Here is a 13995-nt window from a genome sequence, read left to right on the forward strand (position 1 = left end):
GATTGGTCTCAATAATATCTTGGATGAGTTAGAAAATAGTTAAGTTTGCTTGAAAAACATGGCTGTCAAGGGGAAGGGCATTTTTCCTTATATGGCTTTAGTAAAACCTTTTTATCTCTAGAGGCCACATTTATTGGCATATGTTCATAACCTTGGTCAGAAAATTCATCCCAATAATATCTTGGACGAGTTCGAAAATGATGCCGGTTGGTTGAAAAACATGGCTGCCAGGGGGCGGGGCATTTTTCCTTATATGGCTATAGTAAAACCTTGTTAACACTCTAGAGGCCACATTCATTTTTGATCATCATGAAACTTGGTCAGAACATTTGTCCCAATGATATCTTTGCGAGTTCGAAAATGGTTACGGTTGCTATTAAAACATGGCCACCCGGGAGCAGGGCATTTTTCCTTATATGGCTATATATCTGGCTTTAGTAAAACCTTTTGGACAATCTAGAGGCCACATTTATTTTCCGATCTTCATGAAACTTGATTAGAAGATTTGTCCCAACGATATCCTGGATGAGTTCGAAAGTGATTCCAGTGGGTTCAAAAACATGGCCGCCAAGGGGGCGGGGCATTTTTCCCTATATAGCTATTGTAAAACCGTGTTAACACACTAGAGGCCACATTTATTGTCAGATCTTCATGAAACTTGGTCAAAAGAATTGTCCCAATGATATCTTGGAAAAGTTTGAAAATGGGTCCGGTTGTTATAAAAACGTGGGGGCGGGGCATTTTTCCTTTTATGGCTATATATGGCTTTAGTAAAACCTTGTTAACACTCTAGAGGCCACATTTATTGTCCGATCTTAATGAAACTTGGACAGAAGATTAATCCTAATTATATCTTGGACGACTTTGAAAATGGTTTGGGTCGGTTGAAAACATGGCCACCAGGGGGCAGGGCATTTTTCCTTTTATGGCTTTAGTAAAACCTTGTTAACACTCTAGAGGCCACATTTATTGTCCGATCATCATGAAACTTGGTCAGAAGATTTGTCCCAATGATATATTAGATGTGTTGAAAAATAGGTCTGGTTGGTTGAAAAACATGGGCACAAGGGGCAGGGCAATTTTAGCTCATCTATTTTTTGAAAAAAAATGAGCTATTGTCATCACCTGAGCGTCCGCATCGGCATCCGGTTAAATTTTGTGTTTAGGTCCACTTTTCTCATAGTGTCAAAGCGATTGCATTCAAACTTGGTTCATTTAATTACTATCAAGAGGGGACTGGGAAGGCAAAGTGAGATAACTCTGGCTGGCATTTTAACAGAATTATGTGCCCTTTTTATACTTAGAAAATTGAAAATTTGGTCAAGTTTTGTGTTTAGGTCCATGTTATTCCTAAAGTATCAAAGATATTGCTTTCATACTTGCAACACTCACTAATTATCATAAGGGGACTGTGCAGGCAAAGTTATGTTACTCTGACTGGCATTTTGACAGAATTACGTCCCCTTTATACTTAAACAATTGAAAATGTTGTTAAGTTTTGTGTTTTGGTCCACTTTACTTTTAAAGTATCATAGCTATTGCTTTCAGACTTGGAACACTTGCTAACTATCATAAGGGGAATGTACAGGACAAGTTGCATAACTCTGGTTGGCATTTTGACGGAATTATTGCCCTTTTTTGACTAAGTAAATTTGAATATTTGGTTAAATTTTGTGTTAAGATCCACTTTACTTCCAAAGTAGCAAGGCTATTTCTTTCAAAGTTCAAATACTTTTATACTATCATCAGGGTACTGTACCTGGCAAGTTGAATTTGACCTTGACCTTTAAATGACCTTGACTCTCAAGGTCAAAAGTATTAGCTCACCTGAGCACAACGTGCTCATGGTGAGCTTTTGTGATCGCCTTTTGTCCGTCGTATGTCTTGCGACGTGAACATTTTGCCTTGTGAACACACTAGAGGCCACATTTATTGTCCGATCTTCATGAAACTTGGTCAGAACATTTTTCCCATTGATACCTCGACTGAGTACGAAACTGGGTCATGCTGGGTCAAAAACTAGGTTACTAGGTCAAAAAAAAGAAAATCCTTGTGAACACTTTAGAAGTCACATTTGATGCTCAATCTTCATGTAAGTTTGTCAAAATGTTTGTCTAAATGATATATTGGTTGAGTTCAAAAATGGTTCCGGTCCGTTGAAAAACATGGCCACCAGGGGGCGTGGCAGTATTCCAAATATGGCTATACAGAAACATTGTGAACACTCTAGAACTCACAATGTTTACCCAATCATCATGAAACTTGGTCAAAGCATTGGTTTTATTGATATCTCGGACGAGTTTGAAAATGGTCTAGATCGGTGAAAAAACATGGCCGCCAGGGGGCGGGGCAGTTTTCTCTTTATTTCCGTATATGGCTATAGTAAAACCTTGTTAACGCTCTAGAGGCCACATTTATTTTCCGATCTTCATGAAACTTGGTCAGAAGATTTGTTCCAATAATATCTTGGATGAGTTAAAAAATGGTAACCTTTGCTCGAAAAACATGGCTGCCAAGGGGCGGGGCATTTTTCCTTAAATGGCTATATATGGCTAAACTAAAATCTTGTTAACACTCTAGAGGCCACATTTATTGTCCAATATTTATGAAATTTGGTCAGAAGATTCATCCCAATAATATATTGGAAGAGTTCGAAAATGATGCCTGTTGGTTGAAAAACATGGCCGCCAGGGAGCGGGTCATTTTCAGTCATCGAAATTCAGATTTAAATCTACAAGCAAGTCGGGCTAGTAATATGGGAATTTGTACTAGCCCGAGTCAGCTTTTACTAGCCCAAACATTTTTTTATTAAAATGCAGATAAAAATAACATAAAACATCAAAAGAAGCATTCATTTATTCAACAATCTTGAGAATACATTAAAACTCTCTGATTTATTTCATCCTCATCGACCTCCAAGTCAGCTTCCTCATCTGATCCAGACTCTTTTGTATCCTGAAACAAGAATAAATTACTTTCACACACGATTTCAATCTAATCAAAATTATAAATATATACATACAGTTTAGGTACAAATTAGCAGAACAGTATCCCATATACCCACGCAAAAGAGAGAGCAAACCACCAGAAAATAGAAACTTGAGTTGGCGCTCGCTTTCCAGGTTTCGCCCCCGCGACGTATTTCAATAACTGTTCGGCCATTACACCCTCTGTGTACCGAACGCAACGCAAAACATTTATTTTCATAATAGTAATCCGGGAACCACAAAACCATGTGCTTCGGCTGATTGCGCAGCACATGTGCGCAATGTGTTAAAGGGCAGGTATAAAACCCGGAAATATCCGGAAAACCCGGAAATCTTTAAGGTAAAACCCGGAACCGATATAAATGGTTATAACTTCATTATTATTCGTCCGATATTAATTATAATGGTACCGTTGTAAAGAAGATCCTCTACAGATTCTAACCATATCAAAATATTTTATGGCAGGGTCGTAGTCGGCCTGTAAATCGCGGACAAAGTCGGCCTGTTTTAACGTTTTTTTTACACACGCAAATGCCGTAAAGAAAACCCGGAACCGATATAAAACAGGCCAACTTTGTCCGCGATTTACAGGCCGACTACGACCCTGCCATAAAATATTTTGATATGGTTAGAATCTGTAGAGGATCTTCTTTACAACGGTACCATTATAATTAATATCCGACGAATAATAATGAAGTTATAACCATTTATATCGGTTCCGGGTTTTCTTTACGGCATTTGCGTGTGTAAAAAAATTTGTTAAAACAGGCCGACTTTGTCCGCGATTTACAGGCCGACTACGACCCTGCCATAAAATATTTTGATATGGTTAGAATCTGTAGAGGATCTTCTTTACAACGGTACCATTATAATTAATATCGGACGAATAATAATGAAGTTATAACCATTTATATCGGTTCTGGGTTTTACCTAAAAGATTTCCGGGTTTTCCGGATATTTCCGGGTTTTATACCTCGCCATGTGTTAAATACATAAGCGGCAGTTGATATAAGCGGCTTAAAACTTTATTTATAAATATTGAAAATGAAAGTGGAACTCGTTTTTTGTTTTCTGAATTTTACAAGCACGTCGGGCTTGTAATATTGGATTTCCTACAAGCCCGAAAGAAAAAATACTAGTTTTTTGCTGTCGGGCTAGTGCGAATTTCGACGACTGCATTTTTATACGCCCGTATAAAATACGGGACGTATTATGTGAAACCCCTTGGCGGCGGGCGGCGGGCGGAAGGCATCACTTTGTCCGGACTCTAATTCAAATTGTATTCATCCGATCTTCACCAAACTTGGTCAGCAGTTGCATCTAGTTGATATCTAGGCCAAGTTCGAATATGGGTCATGCCGGGTCAAAAACTAGGTCATAGGGTCAATAAGTGCATTTTCAAAGGGGCCACTTTGTCCGAACTCTATTTCAAATTGTATTCATCCGATCTTCACCAAACTTGGTCAGCAGTTGCATCTAGTTGATATATAGGCCAAGTTCGAATATGGGTCATGCCGGGTCAAAAACTAGGTCATAGGGTCAATTAGTGCATTTTCAACGGCGCCACTTTGTCCGGACTCTAATTCAAATTGTATTCATCCGATCTTCACCAAACTTGGTCAGTAGTTGCATCTAGTTGATATCTAGGTCAAGTCCGAATATGGGTCATGCTGGGTCAAAAACTAGGTCAAAGGGTCAATTAGTGCATTTTACTTTGTCCGGACTCTAATTCAAATTGTATTCATCCGATCTTCACCAAACTTGGTCAGCAGTTGCATCTAGTTGATATCTAGGCCAAGTTCGAATATGGGTCATGCCGGGTCAAAAACTAGGTCATAGGGTCAATAAGTGCATTTTCAAAGGGGCCACTTTGTCCGGACTCTATTTCAAATTGTATTCATCCGATCTTCACCAAACTTGGTCAGCAGTTGCATCTAGTTGATATATAGGCCAAGTTCGAATATGGGTCATGCCGGGTCAAAAACTAGGTCATAGGGTCAATTAGTGCATTTTCAACGGCGCCACTTTGTCTGGACTCTAATTCAAATTGTATTCATCCGATCTTCACCAAACTTGGTCAGTAGTTGCATCTAGTTGATATCTAGGTCAAGTCCGAATATGGGTCATGCTGGGTCAAAAACTAGGTCAAAGGGTCAATTAGTGCATTTTACTTTGTCCGGACTCTAATTCAAATTGTATAAATCTTATCTTCACCAAACTTGGTCAGTAGTTGCATCTAGTTGATATCTAGGCCAAGTTCGAATATGGGTCATGCCAGGTAAAAAACTAGGTCATAGGGTCAATTAGTCCATTTTCAACAGCGCCACTTTGTCCGGACTCTTATTCAAATTGTATTCATCCGATCTTTACCAAACTTGGTCAGTAGTTGCATCTAGTTGATATCTAGGTCAAGTTCGAATATGGGTCATGTCGGGTCAAGAACTAGGTCATAGGGTCAATTAGTGCATTTTCAACGGCGCCACTTTGTCCGGACTCTAATTCAAATTGTATTCATCCGAAACTTTTAAACAACTTTTTATCCTGCGTCAAAGTGGTATGGGGGTATAAGTCACATTCAGTGACAAAGCTCTAGTTGGGATTGGGAACATAGCCGAATTTCGGCTATAAAATCGGGCAAAAAAAACACCTGATATAGCATGATGTCCGCTCTCTAATTGAAGTAGTTTTCGTCTGATCTTCACCGAATTTAGTCAGATGTTACGTCTAAATGATATCTAGGTCAAGTTCAAACATGGGTCATGCCGGGTCAATAACTAGGTCTCGAGGTCACTCAGTGCATTTCAAGCATTGAGCATGGTGTCCAAAACCTTCGAACGGGCGTATCTTGTGACAGTTTGACACTCTTGTTCCTTATATGGCTTTAGTAAAACCTTGTAACACTCTAGAGGTCACATGTATTGTCTAATGATCATGAAATTTGGTCAGAAGATTCATCTTAATAATATCTTGGACGAGTTTGAAAATGAAGCCGGTTGGTTGAAAAACATGGCCGCCAGGGAGCGGGTCATTTTTCCTAATATGGCTTTAGTAAAACCTTATTAACACTCTAGAGGCCACATTTATTGTCAAATCTTCATGAAATTTGGTCAGAAGATTTGTCCCAATGATATCTTGGGATGAGTTCGAAAATGGTTATGTTTGCTTGAAAAATTGGCAGTCAAGGGGCGGGGCATTTTTCCTTATATGACTATATATGGCTATAGTAAAATCTTGTTAACACTCTAGAGGCCACATTTATAGTTCGATCTTCATGAAACTCGGTCAGAAGATTCATCCCAATAATATCTTGAAGGAGTTCAAAAATGATGCCGGTTGGTTGAAAAACATGGCCACTACGGGGATGGGGCATTTTTCCTTTTGTGGCTAAAGTAAAACCTTGTTGACACTCTAGAGGTCACATTTATTTTCCGATCATCATGATACTTGGTCAGAAGATTTGTCTCAATAATATCTTGGATGAGATTGATAATGGTTTTGGTTGTTTTAAAAACATGGCCACCAGGGGGCGGGGAATTTTTCCTTATATTGCTATATATGCCTATAGTAAAAACCTTGTTAACACTCTAGAGGCCACGTTTATTGTCCAATCTTCATGAAATTTGGTCAGAAGATTTGTCTCAATAATATCTTGGATGTGTTTGAAAATAATTATGTTTGGTTGAAAAAAATGGCTTCCAAGTGGCGGGGCATTTTTCCTTACATGACTATAGTAAAATCTTGTTAACACTCTAGAGACCACATTTACTGTCCGCTCTTCATGAAACTTGGTCAGTAGATTCATCCCGATAATATCTTGGATGAGTTCAAAAATGATGCCGGTTGGTTGAAAAACATGGCAGCCAGGGGCGGGGCATTTTTTCTTATATGGCTATAGTAAAACCTTGTTAACACTCTAGAGGCCATATTTATTTTCCGATCTTCATGAAACTTGGTCAGAAGATTTGTCCCAATAATATCGTGTTATCTCAGGTGAGCGACTTTGGGCCTTTCAGGCCCTCTTGTTCAATTTTGCTAAAATCGCCATCACTTCTTTATTTATGATCACATTTGATTCATACTTTGACAAAAGAAAACTTACCTGACATACCACAATAGACTCCACCCAAACCATCCACCCCAGAACCCCCCCCCCCCCCCTCCCAAAAAAAATTAAATATTTGATTTTCCATGTTTTTCTTATTTTTGAAAGATCATCTAATAAATGACCACACCCTCACTCTATACCCCCCTCTCATCCCCCGACCCCCCCCCCCCCCCCCCAAACAAAGAGGATTTTTTTTAAACATGGTTATTCAAAACACAAATATTTATTTATAGCTTGGTTGTTTTGGGAGAAAACCCGAGGTATTGTCATAGCCAGTTCGTCTGCCGTCCGCGTCATGCTAAAACTTTAACATTGGCTCTAAAATCAAATTGCTTCCACCTGTAACTTTAAAACTTAATATATAGCTGCACATTGATGAGTTATACACACCACACCCATTTCTGGGTCACTAGGTCAAAAGTCAAGGTCACTGTGACATCTAAAAAAAAAGAAAAAATAATTTAAAACTAGTGCCGCAGCCGATCGTTTGCACCATCTTGTAATAATTTTAGTTTTGAAAGACCGTCCAACCATCCCACCCAAGAATTCCCTATTCCACCCCAAAATTAAAATATTTATATTTTTCTTATTTTTGGAAGATAATGTAATAAATGACCACAACCCTACACTATACATCCTTCTCATGCCCAACCCCCCCCCCCCCCCCCCCCCTCCTTTTTGATTGAAGTATTGAGATAGGTCCCTTCACCTTTAAAAAGAAAAATAGATGTGCGGTCTGCACCCACTAGGCGGTGCACGTGTTCCTTATATGGCTTTATGGCTTTAGTAAAACCTTGTTAACAATCTAGAGGCCACATTTATTGTCGGATCGTCATGAAACTTGGTCACAAGATTTGTCCCAATGATATCTTGGACGAGTTCAAAAATTGTTCCAGTTGGTTGAAAAACATGGCCACCAGAGGGCGGGGCATTTTTCCTTATATGGTAATGTTTAAAACTTGTTAGCTCTCTTAAAGTCACATGTATTGTCCAATCTTAATGAAATTAGGTCAGAATATTTGTTTTAATGATATCATGGATGTGTACGAAAATGGTTTTGTTATGTTGAAAATATGGCCGCAAGATTATTCACTTTTCATGAAAGTTGGTTACAACATTTGTTATAATGACATCTTGAGATGCACAGAACAGGTCAGGCCCTCTTGTTTTAACTATCACTAACATAATTCAAGAATAAACAGTTCTCAATGATTGTATGAAGAGCTCATTGTTGACTGTACATAAAGCCTGCATCTGATTACATCAAAAGGGGAATAAACAAGTTTATATTTTTATGATGCTCTGTCGGTCAATTTTTGCCACAATATGTTGAAGAATGATCAATTGGTTGTTTCATTTTTAGCTTCTGAAAATTTGTATTCAGATGATCAGGAAAAAAACAACATCTTGGCAATCTTGTTTTGATATTTATTATGCCCCTCTTCGAAGAAGAAGGGGTATATTGTTTTGCTGGATGTCGGTCTGTCTGTCGGTAGACCAGTTCGTTTCCGATCAATATCTCGTCAACGGATTGATCAATAGGCTTGTAACTTCACATGTGCATTGGCCTAAGACAGTAGATGACCCTATTGAAATTGGGGTCACTATCACACTAAGTGGGGATATTGTTTCCGATCAGTAAATTGTCAACAAATTGACCAATTGGCATGACACTTCACGAGAGCATTGGCCTTGGACATTAGATAACCCCTATTGAAACTAGGGTCGCTAGGTCAAATGTCAAGGTCACTACCACACTAAGTTTAAAAATCGTTTCCGATCAATACCTCGTCAACCAATTGACAGATTGGCTTGATACTTCACATGCACATTGGCCTTGGACAGTAGATGACTGCTATTGAAATTGGGGTCACTAGTTCAAAGCCCTGTTTGGAGGGGCATATGTCTCCGACCGCGGCACACTTGTTTCAATAGAATATCTGTTAGATCATGGTCTGGGTTTGATTTAACCATACATTTTGCCAATACCTGTTTCAACTTTGTAATAAAAAATTTGACTGCCAAACTTGTTTTCGTTGTAAATATGCCAACAGCATGTTAAATGTACATGTTTTTCTGTTTGATTGTGCATTTCTGAGGGCTTCTTTGTTTTTTTTACCATTTACTTGTTGCTAATAATAAAATTGAGGTCATGAAATATTGAAAGGTATAGTTCATATTGCTGTCTTCCACAAGCATCTAGATGAAAGGAAATGCCTTTTTTCAGGTCCAGAGAAACCAATTTAAGACGACCGAAGCCAAACTTCCATGTTCTTTGAAGCATCTCAATATTGTGTTATGTTTGGGGCTGATTTGTAAAGAAACAACGGTAGAGATCTTCTTTGAACATGCTGGTAAGTCTAGTCTCTTTTAAAAAAAATCAACTCATTATTCAACATAATGATGCTATAACAAAAACCTAAAAATGTGTGTTTTCTAATTTTTTGCATGTTTTTTTTTCATTATAGCTCACCTGAGCACAAAGTGCTTATGGTGGAATGTTGTGGTGGAGGGCTCTCTGGGGGCGTCCTTCATCAGTTGCCAATAATTTGCTTCAAACAACATCTCCTTAACTGCTAGGCATATTTTAAGGTGCTCCTCTTTAAAGTGACAGTCCATCGTTGTTTTGCATATAAATCATATAGCGAGAAATACACTTTATATAAATTCATTGAAAAATATTTTTATCAAGGTTGACATCGAAAACCTGCTCAAAATCGGTTTTGAATCGATAAAATAATATATAAATGATCATAAATACATGCAATAGGCGAAAATCATTGCAGCGTTGCGAGTTATGCAAATTATATCTATATTTAGCTTTCGCTAAACATTATTAGCATATGGAAGATAAATACATAGATTTAGCAAAAACGTATCGTTGCAACTCAGTTTCCGTCTGTAACATATGTATTTGCATTTGTTCTTACCTTCTCTCCGCTAAATTCGCGTATCCAAAATTTTGTTTGTTTAGGTTGGAATTAACGTGTCGAATCATGAATAGTAATTTGGTAGTTTTCGTATTTTACCGTACTCGACCCCAAAATAAAAATCGCTATATTATTTGTTGTCAACCGATTTCAACCTAATTTTCAGTGATATTCTCAATAAAAACACGTTTTCTTACGATTCTGCTCATATATATAGCTATGGACTGTCACTTTAAAAGTTGTTCAATGTTTTCCAGTCTGCTGCATATGTGGGTCCCAAGAGCTAAAAATCGATTTTAAGGTGTGAAAATGCAAGGGTTTGGTTAAATATTTATTGTGTAATATTTAATAATGTTCCTTTACTCAGTTTGTTTAAATCATTCACAAGTTGTCAAAACTACCCATGCCCCATCAGGGGACAAAACTATTTCTAAACTGCACTCGAACCACTGACAATTGTATTATGAACCAACTCGGTGATAACAAAAATATTGAGTTGTGATAATAGCATCACTGGTTTTGCTATAAATATATCCTCGTATAAATAAACTGCCGCAACACCACTTAATCAATCATTATAGGACACATTTTAGTCATGCCCGTATAGCCAGATGTAAATTTTATATCATAGGCATTGAATAAACATAAAAGATTTACTTATTTTTTGAAAGGTAGAGAGTGATGTATGAACTACTGTTAATATAACTTAAATAAATGTATGTGATATTTATTAACAGGCATAAATCTGTGTGAACATATGAAGCGTTATTCAAAGCTGCAAAATGCTACCAATCGAGAACAGCAATATGCAATAAACTTGAATTTGTTCAAACAACTGATAAGCGCCTTAAAATATCTACATACTTGCGGCCATCGACATCTGGATGTAAAACGTAAGTGGTTTGAGTTTCTGTTGTTTATGCAGGTTCTAAAATTGTGTGGGCATATTGTGACAATGCCTTTGGCGGGCAGGCGGGTCATTGGACAGGAGGTGTCAAGGAGAACGATGTATGTTCAATTACTCAAACTCTTTTAATCCTATCATTATGATACTAGCTTATGTTGTTTATGGGCATAATATCTCGGCAAATTCGATAACCAGCAAGATTGCATCAAGCACATTAGAATTATGACACTTGAGTTGTAAAAATAGCAAAAATTTACTTCGAAGCTTGGTGTAAATGTATGGGGTATATTATTCAACCAAGTTTGATAAATAGCCAAATTGCATGAAGAACTTCCTCATTATTCATTGATCTATTCCAACTGTGTCATATTAATGTTGTCTGTTTCTAGTACATTAAGGTGGTTTTTAGTCACTAACTTTAATTTGAATGAAGTCCTAGCTTGGGTTTGTTTGTTTTTTGTTTTGGGGGCTAGCCAGGTCAACGTCAATCAAACTAATATCAGAAAAGATATGAAACAGTTTCTGGTCAATAACTTAAGTTTGAACGGAGTAAATGCATTCTAGTTTTGTGTGTAGGTAGCTTGCATAGAAACCTATCTTACATTTTGGATTGGATTTGAGTCTGGTCAGATCTAGGTCAAGGTCACTGCTATTAAATATAAAACAATCGTTTCCACTCAATAACGTTAGATAGGTTTCTCACAAAGAAAAGGTATGAAGTTAGCTGACAGGCAGACCTAGCTTTAGATTGAATTTGGTGCTAGCCATATTAAGTCAAGATCACTGTAACTATAAATTGAAAAACCGTTTCAGCCAGATAACTTGGATTTGAATGGAGGTATAGCACTGAAATGTTTGTGTAGGTTGTGGTAATTTAGACTAAGCTTTGAATTGCATGTTGGGCTAGTATGATGAAGATCAATCTCTCTGTTGCTAAAATATTAAAAAAAAAACAGTTTTTGCTGAATTACTTGAGTTTGGATGGAGGGTATTATTCTAAAAAAGTTTTGTGTCAAAAACTTAATATCAGAGTGCACAGTATTTTACTTAAACTGGATTAATATGTTGAACTTTGAAGAACTGGTTTTATCGCAGTGCAATGATTCTTGTATCCATTATTTGTTTAGCCATCATATATCCTTATATCTATGTAAACCAAACATTTTAATCGGCGTATTTGTGACAAGGTGGCACTCTTGTTATGCCCCCGAAGGAGGGCATATAGTGATCGGAGCGTCCGTCATTCCGTCACTTTTTGCGTTTAGGTTTGGCGTTAAGTTTTCGAAAAATGCTCATAACTTCTATGTCCCTTCACATAGCAACTTGATAGTTGGCATGCATGTGTATCTCATGGAGCTTCACATTTTGAGTGGTTAAAGGTCAAGGTCATTCTTCAAGGTCAAAGGTAAAAACATGTATCAAAGCGGCGCAGAAGGGGGCATTGTGTTTCTGACAAACACATCTCTTGTTTATTTTAAGGTTTTATGTATGTGCAACATAATAAAATACTGTTAACAAAATAAAGCATTGATAAATGGTACAAAATCTTGACCATATCGCTTTTAAAATGCCCGTTTTAAAAAAACGGGACGTATTATAGTTTCACCTTGGCGGCGGGCGGGCGGCATCCACAGCAGTGTCTGCTCTCTAATTCAAATAGTTTTCATCCGATCTTCACCAAACTTGGTCAGAAGTTTTATCTAGACAATATCTAGGTCAAGTTCGAATATGGGTTATGCCGGGTCAAAAACTAGGTCACAGGATCACTTAGTGCATTTCAAGCATTTAGCATGGTGTCCGCTCGGTATGGTATGGAGTTGTTTACCCTCGGGACTTCGGTTAAAAAACCATTGCCCGAGCACACTGCTAAACATAAAAACTCTGCGTTAAAAAGCCAAAAACGGCAATAATATGGTCAGCCCGATTTGACTGGGCTGAACCATTTATAATATAAGATACATTGCAGTGTGGGTGCGGTGCTTTGATAAAAATCTAGTAGTTTAAAAACAGCTTTACTTTATTATTCAAAAGGCGTTAAATACGCATTACACATTAATTGGACAACGCCGTGCCTAACGCTGTTAAAAAGCGGAATTTTTATTGGCTGACAGCAATTTAAAAACATGGCTCTGGTGTCGGATTTCGTAACTTGCAGTAGCAAGTAGGTCAATCCGTTTTGAAATACAAAAAATTGCACAAAGAACGACATTGACATTAAGTTTGCTATTTATAAATGTAAACAATGTAGCATTTCATTAGAAAATATATGGAACTAGAAATGATCATTGCATCCATTAATACCTCAATTAAATTGCATTTAGAATGATTATTTTATACTGTTGAAGTACTATGATGATGCTGTATTATTGTTACTACTACTACTATTCTATTGATGTTATTAATGTTAAAAAGAAAGAGGAAGGAAGAGAATAGCCCAATTTATATAAGTAGTGATGGTGAAAACACGTATAATTATATGTGGCATCATCATTACTAGACTCCTTGTTAAGTATATGCTGCAATGAGTTTATTGGAGTCTTTTAACTTTGTGATCTGCATATTAGGTGTTAATATCAAATAGAAATACTTTAATTTACATGTTATTTGAAATGAAAATAATTACACAAATGTGTGGAATGTTTGAGATAAACAAACTACACTGTTGTTTAATATATTTAAGGTAAACAAAATGTTTAATATTATTGGGATTTTCCAGATCACAAAGTGGTCCAGCATTGCCACTATATGTTTTAGGTGCATAATTAAGTCAAGAGATAGATGTAAATCTCATGTTTGGGTTATGTAATATACAAGGAGACAGAAGCAATGGGGAGATATGAAATTTATGTTCATTAATTATTTGGAGGGGTAGAGCCTGATTTAATAGCTCTCCTCTGTGAAAGGGGATTTGCATGGTCAAATGCATTTAGGTCGAACAATATAACACATAATGGTATTTGGTACTGTAATTTAATTTTAATTGAATTATGTATTTTATTTATAAATATTAGTATGCGTGATTCAATGCTGGACACTTGCAGAGAGGGAATATAGCCGTTATGCTCC

General features: G+C 37.2%; 1 protein-coding gene and 1 long non-coding RNA gene across 5 annotated transcripts in view; one reads left to right on the forward strand and one right to left on the reverse strand.

Annotated features, from left to right (window-relative positions):
* The window catches only part of LOC127837122 (uncharacterized), a 72426-nt gene that overhangs the window by 39745 nt on the left and 18686 nt on the right, over positions 1-13995 (forward strand). For all 3 annotated transcript variants that reach the window (XM_052363954.1, XM_052363955.1, XM_052363956.1), the window contains 2 exons: positions 9320-9446; positions 10760-10915. In XM_052363954.1, coding sequence (XP_052219914.1) covers positions 9320-9446; positions 10760-10915 — 283 coding nt within the window. The remainder of the gene's footprint in view (positions 1-9319; positions 9447-10759; positions 10916-13995) is intronic.
* Positions 2842-3258, reverse strand: LOC127837126 (uncharacterized). Of its 2 annotated transcripts, none has more exons than XR_008029120.1 (2): positions 3086-3258; positions 2842-2955 (listed from the first exon to the last, which is right to left on the reverse strand). It is a non-coding gene; the product is annotated as an uncharacterized LOC127837126 (long non-coding RNA). The 2 variants fall into 2 exon arrangements; XR_008029119.1 differs by having other exon boundaries at positions 3065-3258.

The sequence above is a fragment of the Dreissena polymorpha genome, chromosome 7 (assembly GCF_020536995.1).
Source record: "Dreissena polymorpha isolate Duluth1 chromosome 7, UMN_Dpol_1.0, whole genome shotgun sequence".
NCBI lineage: Eukaryota > Metazoa > Mollusca > Bivalvia > Myida > Dreissenidae > Dreissena > Dreissena polymorpha.